Source organism: Myxine glutinosa, chromosome 11, assembly GCF_964187855.1.
Source record: "Myxine glutinosa chromosome 11, kmMyxGlut1.1, whole genome shotgun sequence".
Lineage (NCBI taxonomy): Eukaryota > Metazoa > Chordata > Myxini > Myxiniformes > Myxinidae > Myxine > Myxine glutinosa.
This window is the reverse complement of record NC_136271.1, coordinates 76860175-76876708: the sequence shown is the minus strand read 5'-3', so window position 1 is coordinate 76876708 and position 16534 is coordinate 76860175. Positions and strand designations below refer to the sequence as shown.

The window sequence follows — 16534 nt, the reverse complement described above, 5'->3', positions numbered from 1 at the left end:
AACCCCTTGGGCCAAAGATGGGAACTAATTTGCTGCGCTGGCATCTCCAGGGATGTGGATGACAATAAGCCGTGACCGTATAGAGTTTAAATATGGTGTTTTTGGATACGTAAAGACATGATTGATGGTTCGACTAGTGCTGGAGTTATACGTGGGGTTGCGTGTCAGACAGTTTTCCAACCTGTCATCCCGATTCTGGAGCATCTCCATGTGCTCACAAGATGTTTTTCGACGCTTCTTGCTCGAGTCATCATTTCCCACCGTCAAACTGCGGGAGACATGGTTCACGTGCATAATGTCCATTTTTCACTTTAACTTCCCAATGTTCACCAAACCATCATGCAGCATATTCAAAAAGATAGATGTATGCAAACACATTAAGCATTGGCCTGTATTTATTCCCATCTCAACCCAAGGATCAAGATGCCCTGGGATCCCAGGTTTAATTCCCATATACTGTGCTGATTTGGTCAATGTCCCCTATTGTCCTCGTCTCGACAACCTATAGGCCTAGTTCCTCAACTATAAGAAAATAAGTCTACCAAAATAAAATAACACAGCAATTTGGTTCCTACAGAGAAGCAGGGGATCGTAGCATGACCACCGCTGCATATTTTCTGGGTCCCGTGTTTCACTCCTGTAATAATCACATTTGACTAAAACTGCAGATTGGTATGATGCCAGCAGGGTGAAGCATTGAATCCTTAAAATGTTAAGCTCTTTGCTCCATAAGTTTTCATTCATCTGTAGAAATTTTAAAATTGCATTGTTTTTGAAACCAGAAGCGTAGTGGGCCGATGCCATGGCCAAAACTACCAAACGACTGTGTCAATCAATCAAACACATCGCCATCTTGAATTATTAGATCCTTCTTATTTTCTAACTTCTGCATGTCCTTCTATAATCTATATCGATATGAATATCAGATCACCTATCAAATACATGCTTCAAATGTATGAAATACATGATACATATCAAAAACATATCAAAAATATCATATCAAATATATCATATCATATCAAATCATATCACATATCATATCATATCATATATCATATATATCATGGCTAACCCCCGCTCCTGCAGGGAAAATGGCCTTAAAATGCATGTTGTATATCATATATATCATATATCACATATCATATCACAAAAATACATATCAAATACATGTATCAAATACATGCTTCTCAAACATTCAAACTGCCTAACGGTGTCAATTCAGAGCAAGTTTTTACTAAATTGAAGAGCGGCAATACATTCGCAATGCCCATGAATAAGAATGCAACTGCCAACTGCATTAATGGCTCGAGCAAACAGTAAACAGTGATTTTTCAACGAGAAAAGTAACATTCAGGAAAACGATTTGCAGCTCCAAACAAAATAAAAACACAACGATCTACGAGCCATGGAGGAACCTATAGCTATTGCATGCAGGAAGGTGACATTAAGAGACATCAATGTCCTTTTACTTGAGTTACAATCACAATAAGAAACGACAAAGCAAATAGTGTCGGGATTTGGTCAATGGGATTCCGTAATTATGAGAGAAGTGCTCATGAAGAAGAACCAAACAAAACACTTAAGGGTGTAGTACTGGTGAACAGGCGATTTTTTTTTTTTTTTTTTTTTTTTTTTTTTTTTTTAGCTTAACAGTTTCCTTATAGTCTTACAAACAAGAATCATGCTATTAGAGGTCATAGAAGTACCCCTAATTATTGAAAAATTCAAATTTCAATTCAATTCAATATAATATTTTGCATGAAATTTGTTATAACTTTAATTTGCATCATTCTTTTGGGCTGAAATTTGAACAGTATATTCAGAATATCACTTCCTTTAAAATGATGAAGGCTTTTGTTTATAGGAGTAGCCATTGTGGATTTATTGAAGGACAACCAAGTTTTATCTGGTAATTGGCATAATTAGCTAATTAGTGAACATTTGACATAATTTCACAAAATCCTCTCATCAGGTAGTAGAGTAACACATGTATAATACATGTACCAAGTTTTGTGTGAAAAGAATGATAGGTGACATAGAAGATAGAAGTAGAAATGTGTTGTTTGTTTTTCCTTGTTTTTTTATTGACGGTCTAATTTATGCAAATTATATGCATGTAATATGACAAAGAAGCGTTGAAACTGGTCTGAGTTAAAGCCAAGATTATATCTTTCAAGAAAAAATGAAAATTAGATATTAACTTGACTTTGTTTTTGTGTAAAGGCCTCTCAAAGGTACCTATGTAGTTTTCTCAATTTTTCACCAGTACTACACCCTTAAGTAAGAGTGGATTCTTGAACCATTATCGCAATTTCATTTGCGGAATCCCAGCCTGTGAAGAGTGCAATTCCTTTGAGATCTTCGTGAAACAGTGCAGGGACTAAAGATGCAAGTTAATCACAACTACGGTAAATAAAATTATTCACAATCCCAAGCGTTTGTTACTTCAACAATATTAACGGAATAAACTGCATCAGGGAAAACAAACTCGGTTATAAAACTCTGCAGAGTCCTCAGGCTACACACTGAGGTTGTGCTCAAGATCAAGGTATCCTAAATCAGACCAAAATCAGACTCCTGGTAACCAGTACATTTAAAAAGGAGACAGAAGCGCAAGGTTCACAGTAAAATTTGCTCATTTTGTTTACCATACATTAGGGTGGTCCAAAATGCAAAAAAATCACTTTTATATCTGGATTTTGATGCTCTATTGGATTATTGTTAGAAATGGTCTAAATCATTCACCCAAAAAACATTTTGCATCTGAGTCAACTATAAACTCATACACACTCAACATATAAATTTGTCATTTTGGTCAATTTTAATGACTTACAAAGACTTTAGAAATATTTTTTTCCTAAATAATGTCATTGATGGTACATACCCCTGTGAAGTCCTCATGGTCGAAACATGAGTCAGACATGTATGAACATGTTTCAAACATGTTTCGACCATGATGATTTCACACTCACAGGCACAAGCGCATGCAAAAAGTCATGAACCACAAAATGGCTTAGTACAATAGTGCATGTACATTTTCCACCTAGGTTGCTATTGGATTGTTCTCATTTAGCCAAATTTGGTGAGAAACGCCATATTTCAATTGAAGTGTGTATGAGTTTCTAGATGGAATTGAGCGAAAATATTTGGTGGGTGAATGTTTCAGACCATTTCTAACAATAATCCAGTAGAGCATCAAAATCGGAGAGATCGATGTTTTTTGGACCACCCTACCATACATGTAGGTCAAAGACAGGACTGGTAGGATAGCGTAGAGGTACGCACACTCACCTTTGAGATGTGTAGTTTGGGTTTGAATCTCGGCTCCGCTATAAACTGTCACTCTGGTGTTTCACATGCAGGGCGATTCATCAACGTGTTTTGCCATCCATGGAGGGAGGTTAACTGGGAGGACCCGCTGCCAGTACTCGGCATTGGTGGATGTTAAAGAAGCCATGGTATCTCTCGAAAAGAGAAGGTGAGTTATTGCTGGCACCCTGAAGAAATGACAAATTCCTCCCCAAAGCACCTTCATTCGAATGTCAGGCCTGGCCTGGAGTTGTCATAGTCGTAGATTGTTATTGTTGTACCTCCTCAAGTAAAGCTGCACTGCACGACAAGCAATCCACGATGCCGTTACTGTTACATCTCCTTTCCTAATCAATACTTTCTGGGACAATATGTAAGAGTGCAGTTCATTTAAGCTTATAGTCCCACCAAAACCATTTCATTGTTGAATAAAACAAAGTCGTAAAGAATAAATTCCTGAGATCTCGCTGTTGGTGGCCTCTGTATTCTAACACCTCTCCTTCAATCTTGCTCCCTCTGCTCTTCCATCCTTCCCGGTCACGTTCATTCTTCCAGGAACAACCTCCTTGCAAAACTCGAAACAACAATACAATAACCTTGTACAAGGAAGTGCAGCATGATTGAGGAACTTTGTGGAATCCCACTCTTCCCTATGGAGCATCAAGTTGGCAACATACCACTACATCGGATCATCCTCAATTCCTACATGTGATATTTTCTACCCCCATTGACCCTCTCCTCACCCACTTATTTTAGTTGCAGATTGCTACGTTTCCTTCCCTCGTCATTCGCTCTTCCATTTCGTTCATCTCGTTATCCCAATGCACCGATGACATCCTCAAAATGACGCCTTCAACTCTCTGTCATTGCGCTCTTCCACTAGTTTCAACTAGTGTTTAAAAAAACTCAACTCATTTCAAGCAAGGATATACTATTGATCCAACATTCCCCCAAAAACCAAATCAATGGAGGAGGAAAAAAAAGAAAAAAAAAGAAAGAACAAAGGAACAAGTTTCGATTGTACTCTAGTACAACATTAAGGCAAAAAGCATCAGCAAATGGATAAGAGGAAGCATCAGGTAACACCAGGGAATTTCCTTTGCAGTGGTCTGCCATGAATGGCTGTTTCTCGTGACACTTTTTTTTATTTTTTTTTACAATGTCCACGTCAGCGTTGTTTTAACAACCAGCGCCGTCAACACACACAAGAAACAGAGTTCCGAGCAGCCAGGGTCGCCTCCTTTCAGCAAGTTATCTCCTCAACACTTCCTTTTCACCACATGGCAATTTCAACAGTTTTTGATCAATCATCCCTCCCTCTTTCAACAAATACACTAAAAAAAAAATTCGTATACTAAGTCGAGGCTCGTATAAGAGCAAGCACATAGAACATATAACAATGGGAGTGACAGACAAGGAGGAGGGAAGAGAGGAAAGCACAACTACAGTAGGGAACAGGGACATCGGGAGATCTGTGGGAGAGAGGGGGTGAGGCAGGGTACACGGGATAAACAAGATGGACACTACAATGACTTTCAGGAAAGAAAACAGAATTTGAAGAGATTGATTTGGGGTGGATAAACGGGGGTAGAAAATATCAAAAGAAAAGATCAATTTTAAAAAGGAATCTTGTTTTAGTCTGTTTTAGTCCATGTGATTGCATTCAAATTAAGGTTATCCAGTGTTTCATGCAAGGTAATCTTAAAAAAGGGACTGAAGTCTGTTGCAAGTTGAGAAAGAAACCTAATACACATGGGAATGGTTGGTTTGCAAAGGGGAGAAAAGAGGGAAGGGGTGGGGGTATTGGTGCAACTGAAACAAGGAGCCGATACTCTGGGTCCCACACCTTTTGGGTGGTATGATGAATAGATCTGTGTAACATGAAAGCTAAATCTTGAACGGTTTTTGAACTATGTACACAAGCCAAGTTGCCATGATGGTTGCTATTGCAACAGAATTCAGCCAATCACAGCAATGATCTAATCAGGTTGAGATAATGTCAAGAGGAATAGATATCTGCAATTTGAAAGCTAAATGTTCAACGGTTTCTGAAAAAGCACGTACACAAAAGTACATGGACGGATGATCGGTCGGACGGAGCTCATTTTAATGTCCCCTTCTCAGACCTTGTCGGAGAGGCGAGGGCCAACAAGTGTGGTGGGAGGGGAATTGGGTGGGGCATGAGCACTGAACTGGTAGTTCACGGATTCACAAACCTATAATTAATAAAGGTGAAAGACTTCAACAGCTCACCGTTCATTTAATCTTCAGATCGTGAGTACACGCACACATCCATTGCGCCTGAGCAGTTTTTGTTCCCCGTCACACCGCGGAGCGAAAGGGGGACTATGGTTTTCCCCTCCGTCCGTGTGTGCGTCCGTCCGTCCGTGCATGTGTGCGGACGTGCGTGCGTGTGTAAGCGAAGGACCGAATTCTAATTTGGTGTGTGGGTGCAACCCACGTCAAAATCCAAGATGGCCGCCGCCATGTATATCTGATGCCATGTATGTCTGAACCTTGAGCGGATTATCTTGAAAAATAAGCGAAGTACCAACTTCTAATCTGGTGTGTGGGTGTATCTTGGCATAAGGAAGACGCTATTGAAAATTGGGACGCCACGTCAAAATCCAAGATGGCCGCCACCATATATATGTCTGAACCTTGTGAGCGAAATATCTTGAAAAATAAACGAACTACTAACTTCTAATCTGGTGTGTGGGTGTATCTACGCATAAGGAAGACGCTATTGAAAATTGCGTCGCCACGTCAAAATCCAAGATGGTCGCCTTGCGTCTTCCACTTTGTCAACTCACATCACTTCACCGACGGGGGACCTAGGCATAACGCTTGTTTGAAATGAGGTTACAATCTGAGACAGATCACCACTCTGACACGGAATGAAAGCTAAAGAGACTGAAGGTGGAGAAAATTTGGAATTTATTTCAGATGCCCGTGGTAACTCACCGCCCCTTCACGAAACGTACCCCAGGTCTTTGCCATCCACAAGATAATGCTAGTAGACAGGACACTGAGCTTCATGTCCATCTGATGGACACGCACACGTTGATGAATCACCCTACCTGAGAAACACCAGGGTGACAGTTTAAAGCTGGGACGAGATTAAAACCCAGACTAGACAGCTCAAAGGCGCGTCTGCGTACCTCTACTCTAGGCTATCCTGCCAGCCAAATTATCAGATCAGGTCAAATACCCCACAATCACAAAGCAGACAGAAGAAGCCAACTTCACATCTTTCTACCAAAAAAGATTAATGATTGTCCTTAATCACTTATTCTCTGGGCCCTTGTATGCAACAATGCCAAATAAACTCATTTCCTTGTCGGTTGCATCGAGAGGTTGCCCACAGACTAAAAACAGACACCGTGAGCCAAATTCAGTGAAAATCTGGAGTGGCTCCTCAAGAAGCTACTGCAGAACTTTAATATCCTGGTTTGAATGAAAGTAATATTCCAGGTCATGGGTAATTAGAATCAAAAAGCAATGCTCTGAAGCAATGTCATTGGTGCTTCTGGACTCTTCTGGAGAGATACAATTGTCTGCAAAATCTGGGTGAAGCATCATTTGATAAAATCATAGCAGAACATCATTCGTATTAATAGACCCAGCCCAGAGTGTTACTCCAGCTGAAGTGTTGAGAATAATAATAAAAAGGGAAGTTAAGAGATGGAGCAGAGATGGAGTCAAAATAGGAACAGTATTTGAAGAAAAGCATCAAGATGGAAATTGGGAGGACAAGACCAAAAGATGTGCAGAAAGTGGCAGCACTCACAATAAAAGGCAGGACACAAGGGAACAGGATGACAGTTGGTCTCATTAGTGAAGGAATGTTGGACTGGAATTGAATTACTAATTGGGCTTACTGGTTGCATCATTACTGAGGAACAACCCCTGCATCCAAGGGCAGGAATTTGAAATTTGTTCAGAGTGCCGGCAACAACTCGTCTCTTTCCAAAGACGCCGCCCACCAAAGTATCTTTAATGCCCACCATAGGGTATCTTTAATGCCCACCAAAGATGATGCAGATAGACAGGACACCCAGCTTAATGTCCAACCAAAAAGATGGTGCACCATTTGATACAAATCCTTCCCCGAGTAGGCAGGTTCATAGGCAAGTGTGCCATCTCTGTGCCACCCTTTCGGACAGGATGATGGTGAATATGAATGAATAAGGTGATGGTAAAGCGTGTCTTTGAACGTTTCTTTGCATTCGTTTGTGTGTCACCCCTCACCGTGCAAAAATCATTACCACTTTCTTTTAACATTCTTTCCCACTCCCCACTTTTTACCAGGAACAACTGCAGCAGCAGCACCAGCAGAAGCAGCAAGCAGGCGAATGAGGGGGCGCCGAGGCCCCGTTGTCGTTCTGTGCCGTCTGGCGCTTTCCCATCGCTGCGTCTTCAAATGCAGTGTTCTGGAGGCACACACATGTGCACGAGTAGATGCCAATCAGTCATCTCACGGCTTCGCAATGCAAGCTGCCATCACGTGGTACGTTGTCCAGCTTCCCCTGCTGCTGCAAGAACAAATTCCATAGTGCACGTGACAGCTGTAAAAATGGCCAGTCCAGAGCGTTAACAGCTAGAATCCAGGTCTGGTACAATCACACTCTCACCATCTTGGGCACTGCACTGGATAGTACAAACTTCAATAGTTTCAACAACTTGTTTTTGGTTTAAATATATATATATCTACAAATCCAGTAGGATCAAGTTTACTTAAAAAAGAAAAGAGAAACATGTCAGGCTTCTGCTAATCCCAATGGCAATACCCCTAAGTTTCCTTTACCGCCAAACCCACAAGTAGCCTTTTCTCTGGTGGAATTCATCATCATCATCACCATTTAATAACTTGGCCACAGCCAGCTTGCCTGTTGTCGGAACTAACCGTCACGTCCAGGCATCTGCGAGTGCAATTGGTCCATTTTGGAATTAAAATAACCAACGATGATAAGATCAATAAACCGCTGGCCAATCGCCAAAATGACCACAGACACGATGTCCATGAGCTTTGGGCTGTGGTTTGAGGGTGGCAGGTGGGAGGGGAGATGATAACAAACAGAAAGGCATGCACACAACTTAGTGTATAAATCACGCTGCATTGACACAAATCACTTGGGCTTGATGCACAAGCATGCTTCTTACACTAAAACAACCCGATAAATCATCGAGAGGGAAAATGAGAGGATAAGGTCAAGGTCTTAGAGGGGATTAGGATAGGGTCTTGGGAGGGAGGGATGTGGAGTTCAGGTTGGGGTCTCGGGATGGAGGGTGAAGGAATGCTGGTGGGGTCTCATGAGGGAGGGAGGCAGATTTCGGGATGGGGTCAGGGAAGAAAGGGGAGTTTGAGTTTAGGTCTAGAGAGGGAGTGGAGTTCTGGTTTGGGTCTAGAGAGGGAGGGGAGTTTGAGTTGGTGTCCAGGGAGGGGAATGATGTTGTGGTCGAAGGAGGGAGAGGAGTGCGGGTGTGGGTCTAAGAAGGGAGCGGCCTTTGGGTTTAAGAAGGGAAGTAAGTTCGGGTTTGGATCAAAGGAGAAAGGTGAGTTTGAGTTTGAGTCGAGGGAGGGAAGGGAGTTCTGTTTTGGCCGGTGTCCAGGCAGGAAGGGGAGTTGCATTTGGGTCTAAGAAGGGAGGGGAGTTCGGGTTTGGGTTCAAGGAGGAATGGAAGTTTGGGTTTGGGTCTAAGGAGGGAGGGAAGTTTGGGTCTAAGGAGGGAGGAAAGTTCATTTTTTGGTCTGAGGAGGAAGGGGAGTTCGAGTTTGGGTCCAAGGAGAGATGGAAGTTTGGGTTTGGGTCTAAGAAGGGAGGGAAGTTTGGGTCTAAGGAGAGAAGGAAGTTCAGGTTTGGGTCTGAGGAGGAAGGAGAGTCTTGTGTTGGTGTCCAGGGAGGGAGAGGAGTTCTGTTTGGGTCTAAGGAGGTAGGGGAGATTAGGTTTAGGTCTAAGAAGGGAGGGGAGTTGTGTTTGGGTCTAAGGAGGAAGGGAAGTTCGCGTTTGGGTCTAAGGAGGGAGGGATGTTTGGGTTGGTGTCCAAGGAGGGAGAGTTCTGTTTGGGTCTATGAAGGGAGGGTAGTTGTATTTGGGTCTAAGGAGGGAGGGGAGTTTGGTTCTAAGGGGGGAGGGAAGTTTGGGTCTAAGGAGGGAGGGAAGTTTGGGTCTAAGGAGGCAGGGAAGTTCAGGTTTGGTTCTGAGGAGGAAGGGGAGTTTGGGTTGATGTCCGGGGAGGGATAGTTCTGTTTGGGTCCAAGGAGGGAGGGGGGATTTGGTTTGGGTCTAAGAAGGGAGGGTAGTTGTATTTGGGTCTAAGGAGGGGGGGAGTTTGGGTTTAGGTCTAAGGAGGGCGGGGACTTTTGCTTGGGTCTAAGGAGGCAGGGGAGTTTGGGTTGATGTCCGGGGAGGGAGAGTTATGTTTGGGTCCAAGGAGGGAGGGGGGATTTGGTTTGGGTCTAAGAAGTGAGGGTAGTTGTATTTGGGTCTAAGGAGGGAGGGGAGTTTGGGTTTATGTCTAAGGAGGGCGGGGACTTTTGCTTGGGTCTAAGGAGGAAGGGGAGTTTGGGTTGATGTCTGGGGAGGGAGAGTTCTGTTTGGGTCCAAGGAGGGAGGGGGGCTTTGGTTTGGGTCTAAGGAGGGAGGGGAGTTTGGGTTTAGGTCAAGGAGGGCAGGGACTTTTGCTTGGGTCTAAGGAGGCAGGGGAGTTTGGGTTTGGGTCTAAGAAGGGAGGGTAGTTGTGTTTGGGTTTAAGGAGGAAGGGGAGTTTGGGTTTAGGTCTAAGGAGGAAGAGGCGTTTGGGTTGGTAGCCAGGGAGGGAGGGGAGTTCTGTGTGGGTCGAAGGAGGGAGGAAAGTTTGGGTGTTGGTCTAGAAAGGGTGGGGAGTTCGGGTGTGGGTCTTAGAAGGGTGGGTAGTTCGGGTGTGGGTCTAAGGAGGAAGGCTAGCTCGGGTTTGGTTCCAGGGAGGGAAGGGAGTTCTGTTTGGGTCTAAGGAGGGAGGGAAGTTTGGGTGTTGGTCTAGAAAGGGTGGGGAGTTCGGGTGTGGGTCTAAGAAGGTGGTGATTTCGGGTGTGGGTCTAAGGAGGAAGGCTAGCTCGGGATTGGTTCCAGGAAGTTAAGGAAGTTCTGTTTGGGTCGGTGTCCAGGTTGGGAGGGGAGTTGTGTTTGGGTCTAAGAAGGGAGGGAAGTTCGAGTTGGTGTCCATGAAGGGAAGGGAGTTCAGGTTTGGGTCTAAAGAGGGAGGGTAGTTGTGTTTGGTGTCCAGGGAGGCAGGGAGGGAGGAAGGCTACGGTTAGTGTCTCCAGAGAGGGAGGGAGAGTGGTTACGAGGATATAATCAAAACTGGAAAACAAACACGATGGGCAGGCAGTGCCCGAGCATACTAAGGGACTGGGTCCTTGTAACTCCAAGAACACTGAGAGTGTTTTTATTTCGGATGACCTGACGCCGTGTTGAGATGGTAACCCCCGGTGTATGCCGTGTACCACATTAAGTACCCTCGTGTCGTGCTTACAACCATTTGCTAGTCCATCCCCCCCCCCCTCCCATGCCGTGCCTTACACCGACGAGCAACCCTTAAAAACGCGGGAAGTGGGCGCACATCTCGCCTCGGTCCCATCACGCTTAGTAACGTGATTCGCATTATTACCGTTCCTCATTCATGTCCGCACATCCATCTCTAATACAACAGTAATAACCACACGAGGTTGCACGGGCACGGTATAGGTACATAACCGTGCCGCAATATACCGGCCGTACCAAAAAAATTAAATCATAATTAAAACCACCACCAATTACGGGTAGAACAACACCAGGTAGCGCTGGTCGATCAACGCGCCGGAGTTGATGCAACACCAACCCTCTGCTATGCCCTTTATACCTGTCGCACCGGTTCGTCAAATGACAAGCCCTTTGTTTATGGAAAACGCAGATGCGCCTCCAAGAATCATATATGTGCTACACGTGCGCACAGCGAGTCACCGCGGGCTCACAAAGCCCCGATCAGACACGAACGGGTCTATCCGCACAAGGGCGTCCGTCCGCCCGGCGCGCCATCCCGACGGATGCAGGTAGCCTACATGGGAAATCGCGTCCCAATTGCCAATCACGTCCGCGAACTGTCGCATCGCGCTTCAGAGCGTGTGCGCGTCGGATCTCGATTACAATAAACGTCGTGATAATCGCCCTTAATCGCCAGGGCGCTCTGCTCACCTGCCGCCCGGCGCGCCGTGCGCCTCGTCCCCGCGGCCGCCAACATGGACGCACCGCCGGGATCGCAACGTCCGCTGCACGGGCTGCGCTTTGCTGGCGAGGGGAGCGGATAGGGGCGGGGACTCCTTGGGGACACGCCCCTTCGCTCCTCCTCCCCGATGCTCCGCCTCCTTGTCATTCAAAATTCCGCTGTTTTGCAAACTTTACTTAGAACACATTTCATAACCAATTCCACGCCCCACGTCATCCTTCGAGGTCCCTTAATCCACTGACAACAAAACCTCTTTCGTCTTCATGAACTGCATCACACACTGCGAGCAGGGCTCAGTAAGTCTGATGACAAATCAATGGTTGCGAGAGGACCTGGGCTCTATCTATTACTCACGTGAGATGGAAGAGTTTAATTTGGGTTCAATTAGACAAAATAAATAGGAATTCAGATGAGTAATTATGGGTCAATGGGTAAAAAGACGGGTACAAAATATGGGTAATTATGGTCAACGCCATCGATCTAATTTGTGTGCACTCTGGGTGCTAAAAATGGGAAAATCAAAATGGATAAAAGGAAGAAAATGGAGGATGAAAGAGAGAGAAAGAAATATATATATATATATGAGATAAAAGAAGTGTGGACGGTGTGGGTAGAGAAGGGAAAGGAGGTTGAAGGGAGATCAGACTCAGGGAAAGAAAAAACAAATCAGCAATGCATCTTTCCTCTTAAATTAAACATTCCAACATTATGATAAATCGAAGATGGGTTTAATTGAAGTTAGGTTAAAGTACAACACATGAATGTGCACATATACTGTTCATGGGAAAACAAGAGACTATTATGAACCGTTTGAAAGATTTCACAATTACATCCCACCCTGGCAAGAGAGGGCCTGTGTATTTCCCTTTTTCTTTCCTTTATCGCCATTTGTAACTGTGTTCCACTTATTTTGCAATACTCGTTTGTGTGTGTGTGTGTGTGTGTGTGTGTGTACAAAATATGTGCAATATGTCACACACAAGATGTGTGCACACAACATATACCACTGTACAACATGTCATGCAAAACATGTATGTATGCAATACAACATGTGTGCAATATGTATATGTGCATGTATATAACGCACAAAAAACAATGTGTGTGCATAAAATACACAGCATATGATGCCACGCAAAACAAAACAAAATATGCCAAATCAAAACCAAAACCAAAGCCCAACTTGTGCATAAACCATAATCGTGCATGTGTACGTGAAAATCAGGACCCATGCCCTTGTGTGAGCTTGTGTGCGCAACTGCCACCAGTCCTAATCTTTATCAGCTCCCCCCCCCCCCTTCCCCCTCCCACTCGGGTCTGCCAAATCTCAAGGCCCCCTCCCACTCAGGTCTGCTAAATCTCAGGATTGTGTGTGTGTGTGTGTGTGCGCCCGTGTTTGTCCTCGATGTCTTCTCAACAACAGTTTATTAGCCCCTGTTGGACATAGTCTGAAACGTGGGCTTATGGATTGGGTCTCGTCCGGCTATCCGCAGCCAAATGTCAGAGAAGTATGGACCGATTTTTTCATACTTGGCACAAAGACAATACATGATGGGATCCATATGCACATCATTTTGTTTCATGATGCGATCAAAGATGGCCGAGTGGCGGCCATTTTATTTGTAAAAAAACCCCCAATGTTGAACAAGTTCTCAGCCATTCCTCGGACATGCATTTACCTTTTTTTGTCCAAACTTTGCACACTGATAATGAATGATGGCTTACATAGGCATGCCATTTATTTTCGAGATCTGATCCAAGATGGCCGACTAGCGGCCATTTTGTTACTTAAACGTGTCCCCAACCATTTATTGAGCATGCATGGTCCGATTTTGTTCAATCTCGGCGCAAGCACAGTACATGATGGCATACACATGCATCTCATTTTGCAATCTGATCAAATATTGCCCACTGATACACTGGAGGCAATTTTAGTTGTAGAAACCCCGATATTGAACACGTCCTCAACCATGTCTCGGACATGTACTTACAGATCTTGTTGAAACTTCGCACGCAGGTATCAAATGAAAGCTTACATTTGCACATCATTTTGTTTCGACATCAGATCCAAGATGGCCCACTAGCAACCATGTTGTTACTTAAATGTCCCCAACCATTTCTCGCCATGCATGGACCGATTTTGTTCAAACTTTGCACAAAGACAATGCAAGAGAGAATACATATGTAAACTAGAACGGCACTCGATAGAGAGCATACCTCCACCTGGTTGGCCATATCACTCAATGGTGAAGAATCACTTAAAAAATTCTACTAGCTGGATCCAGATCCGGATCTTCACCAAAATTGAATAGATTCTTCCTTGTTACACACACAACCTGTCCAACAAGGTTCGTCCAAATCCATCCATAACTTTTACAAATATCCTGCTATGTATCGTTTTTGGCCCCATCTCCCAATGATGAAGAATCACTTTAAAAAAAAAGAAATTCTCATATCCGAATCCATATTCAAATCTTCAACAAAATTGAATCAAATCATCCTTGTCAGACACCCAAACGGGCCACCAAGTTTCGTCCAAATCCGTCCACAACTTTTTGAGATATACTGCTATGTATCGTTTTTGACCATATCTCCCAATGGTGAAGAATCACTGAAAAAATGATAGTAGCCGGATCCGAATCTGGATCTTCACCAAAATCTAATCATTTCGTCCTTATCAGATACGCTACATCTCTGCCCAATTTCGTCCGAATCCGTCCACAACTTTTTGAGATATTTTGTTCACAAACGGACAGACAGACAAACTGACAGACAGACAGACAGGGGTGAAAACATAACCTCCATCCACCTTTGGTGGTGGAGGTAACTAGATGGTATTCATAGAATACTTACCCTGCACAATCATCTTAGTGCGAGCCAACTCTTCTGTTTTTGAAGTGTTTTTTTTTCTTTGATCCAATATGGCTGCCAGACCATGTGAGCGATGGCATCATATATTTATATCCTCTAATTAATTGTTGCATAGATCGAGCTCAATAAATTTCAAACTGATCAGACTAAGCAAGCGTTGTCCCTGTCGAATAATGACCATAATTATGGCACCAATGACGTTGTTGCGGATATGAGGATGGCATTTTTTTGATTGTGTGTATTGGATTGTGGTAAACTGCTGTGTACCATTGGTTGGATATGGCCCCTCTTGCCTCCAGAGTTGTATAAAGGTAAAAAGGGCGTCTCGGTAATTAGTGCATAAGCATACACGTCAGCCAATCATAGAATGCCCCTGTTCGATAGCTTATATCTTATTATGTGTCTTAGGGTAAGGCTGTGTCTCCCATTAACTTAAATACTCCATTGTACCAAGTGAAATAAGAATAGGTCCCCTTTCATTTCATTTCGATGGCCAACTGCATTTTGGGCGGTTTTCTTCAACCACCATTGGCCACGAGGCAGGGTTGGGGAAGAAAGGCGGGTCCCCACCTCGTCAGAGAGGGGAGGAGTGAGCCAGCCCCACTCGACCAACCATGAACAAGGGGTTTGGCTTGAGAGGGTGGAGGAAGAGCGTTTGGGGGAGGTTCGCAAAGGTTGAGGGGCGGGGCCTATATAACCCGCCGGCGGGGCGTTCCCGAAGCAGTGGAGAAAATGAGGGAGGAGACAAGAGCTGGGTCGTCAGAGAGTTGCGCTTTTACTGAGTCCAAAGAAAGAGCTGGGTCGCCAGAGCAGATGCGCTTTTACTGAGACAAGCAGCTCCGACCCGTGACTCCGCGCACACGACAGGCTTGGTGGCATCAGCGGCCGTCGAGGTCCAGCCCGACGTCCCGTGCGGGATCAAGCTCCAGCCAGCTCCGTGCCCCCCCCTCCGCCCTCCAGCCACACACCTCCTTCCAGCAATCCACTCTGCAATTCCCCGCGTGAGTCAGTGTCTTTGTTTGTTCTGTCCTGGGTAGGTAATTAGGCTTGTATAAGGAATTCACTGTGTCACCTGCGTCTCATGTCCCTGTAAATAATCGTGACTGCTCCTTTTTGCTTGTGTGTGTAAATAATAAATCCCGTTACTCTTCTGTACGTCTTCTTCCTCTTTGCATTCGGTCGCTTTAGAGTTTTCCCGATTGAGTAGCTGTGGCGCGATACGGCCAACGTTTGGGTTGAATCGGGTTTTAGTCGGGGAATAACTGTTCGGCCGCGGTTACACCACCGCTCGGTCAAAATAACATCTAATCCGCGGTCCGTAACAAATTGGTAGTCAGGAGTTGGGATTCGAACCTGGGACTAAATTTATTTAGCCCAAATTTTGGACACCAATTGTGTTATTACAGTAACAAATTGGTGTCGGGGAGTGAGATACGAGGCCCGAAGCGCGCTTAACGCGCTCAAAATTACGAGCTGCTGGAAATTTGTGTTGTAAAGCAAAACCCGAATTTTGAAATCGCGCCATGGCTGGTCAAGGCGACGGGATGCCGGTGGGTGAGCTAGAGGAGGGGTTAAGAGTAACCCAGGATCAGAGGGACGAAGTAGAGGAGAACATTGGCAATGTGGTTGAGGGGGTATCAGGTGCACAAAATGGCGCTCTCGCGCACGAGGTTGGGGCAGCTGCGGCCACACCCTTTGTACTACCAACGGTGGCCCAAATGCAAGCCTTCATGGCCCAATTCATGGTGGAAATGCAGAAAGAAAACGACATTATGGAACGAATGGAAAACAGAATGAGGGCTGATAGTGAGCAATTGAGTAATAAAATTGAAGCAATAACGAACGAATTGGGAAACCAAATTGAAGCAACAACGAACGGAATGAGGGCCGATAGGGAGGAAAGGGAGCAGAGGGACAGAGACCGCATGGTGGGCGAGAGGGTCCCAAGGGTGCACGACGAGGTAACGCGGGTCGAGAAGCGCTGGTTGAGCGAAGCGGAGGGAAGCGCGGGTACAATGACGGGGGTAGAAATCGCGACACGGGGTTTGGAAAAGCCGGCGACCGATGAGGTAGAGGGAATTTTATTAAAACCAACGGTCGTCGAGGTGAGTA

At 44.8% G+C, this 16534-nt stretch overlaps 1 protein-coding gene across 7 annotated transcripts in view; it reads right to left on the bottom strand.

The window, feature by feature from the left end:
- Positions 1-16534, bottom strand: part of LOC137436789 (regulator of G-protein signaling 17) — a 226688-nt gene that overhangs the window by 41014 nt on the left and 169140 nt on the right. For 3 of the 7 annotated variants that reach the window (XM_068130890.2, XM_078786803.1, XM_068130888.2), the window contains exons 3-4: positions 7618-7742; positions 182-268 (exon numbers count right to left, since the gene is read on the bottom strand). In XM_068130890.2, coding sequence (XP_067986991.1) covers positions 182-268; positions 7618-7718 — 188 coding nt within the window. In that variant the 5' untranslated portion in view covers positions 7719-7742. Of the gene's footprint in view, positions 1-181; positions 269-7617; positions 7878-11523; positions 11672-16534 lie in introns of those variants that run through there. The other 4 variants (XM_068130891.2, XM_068130887.2, XM_068130885.2 and 1 more) reach the window with 4 other exon arrangements.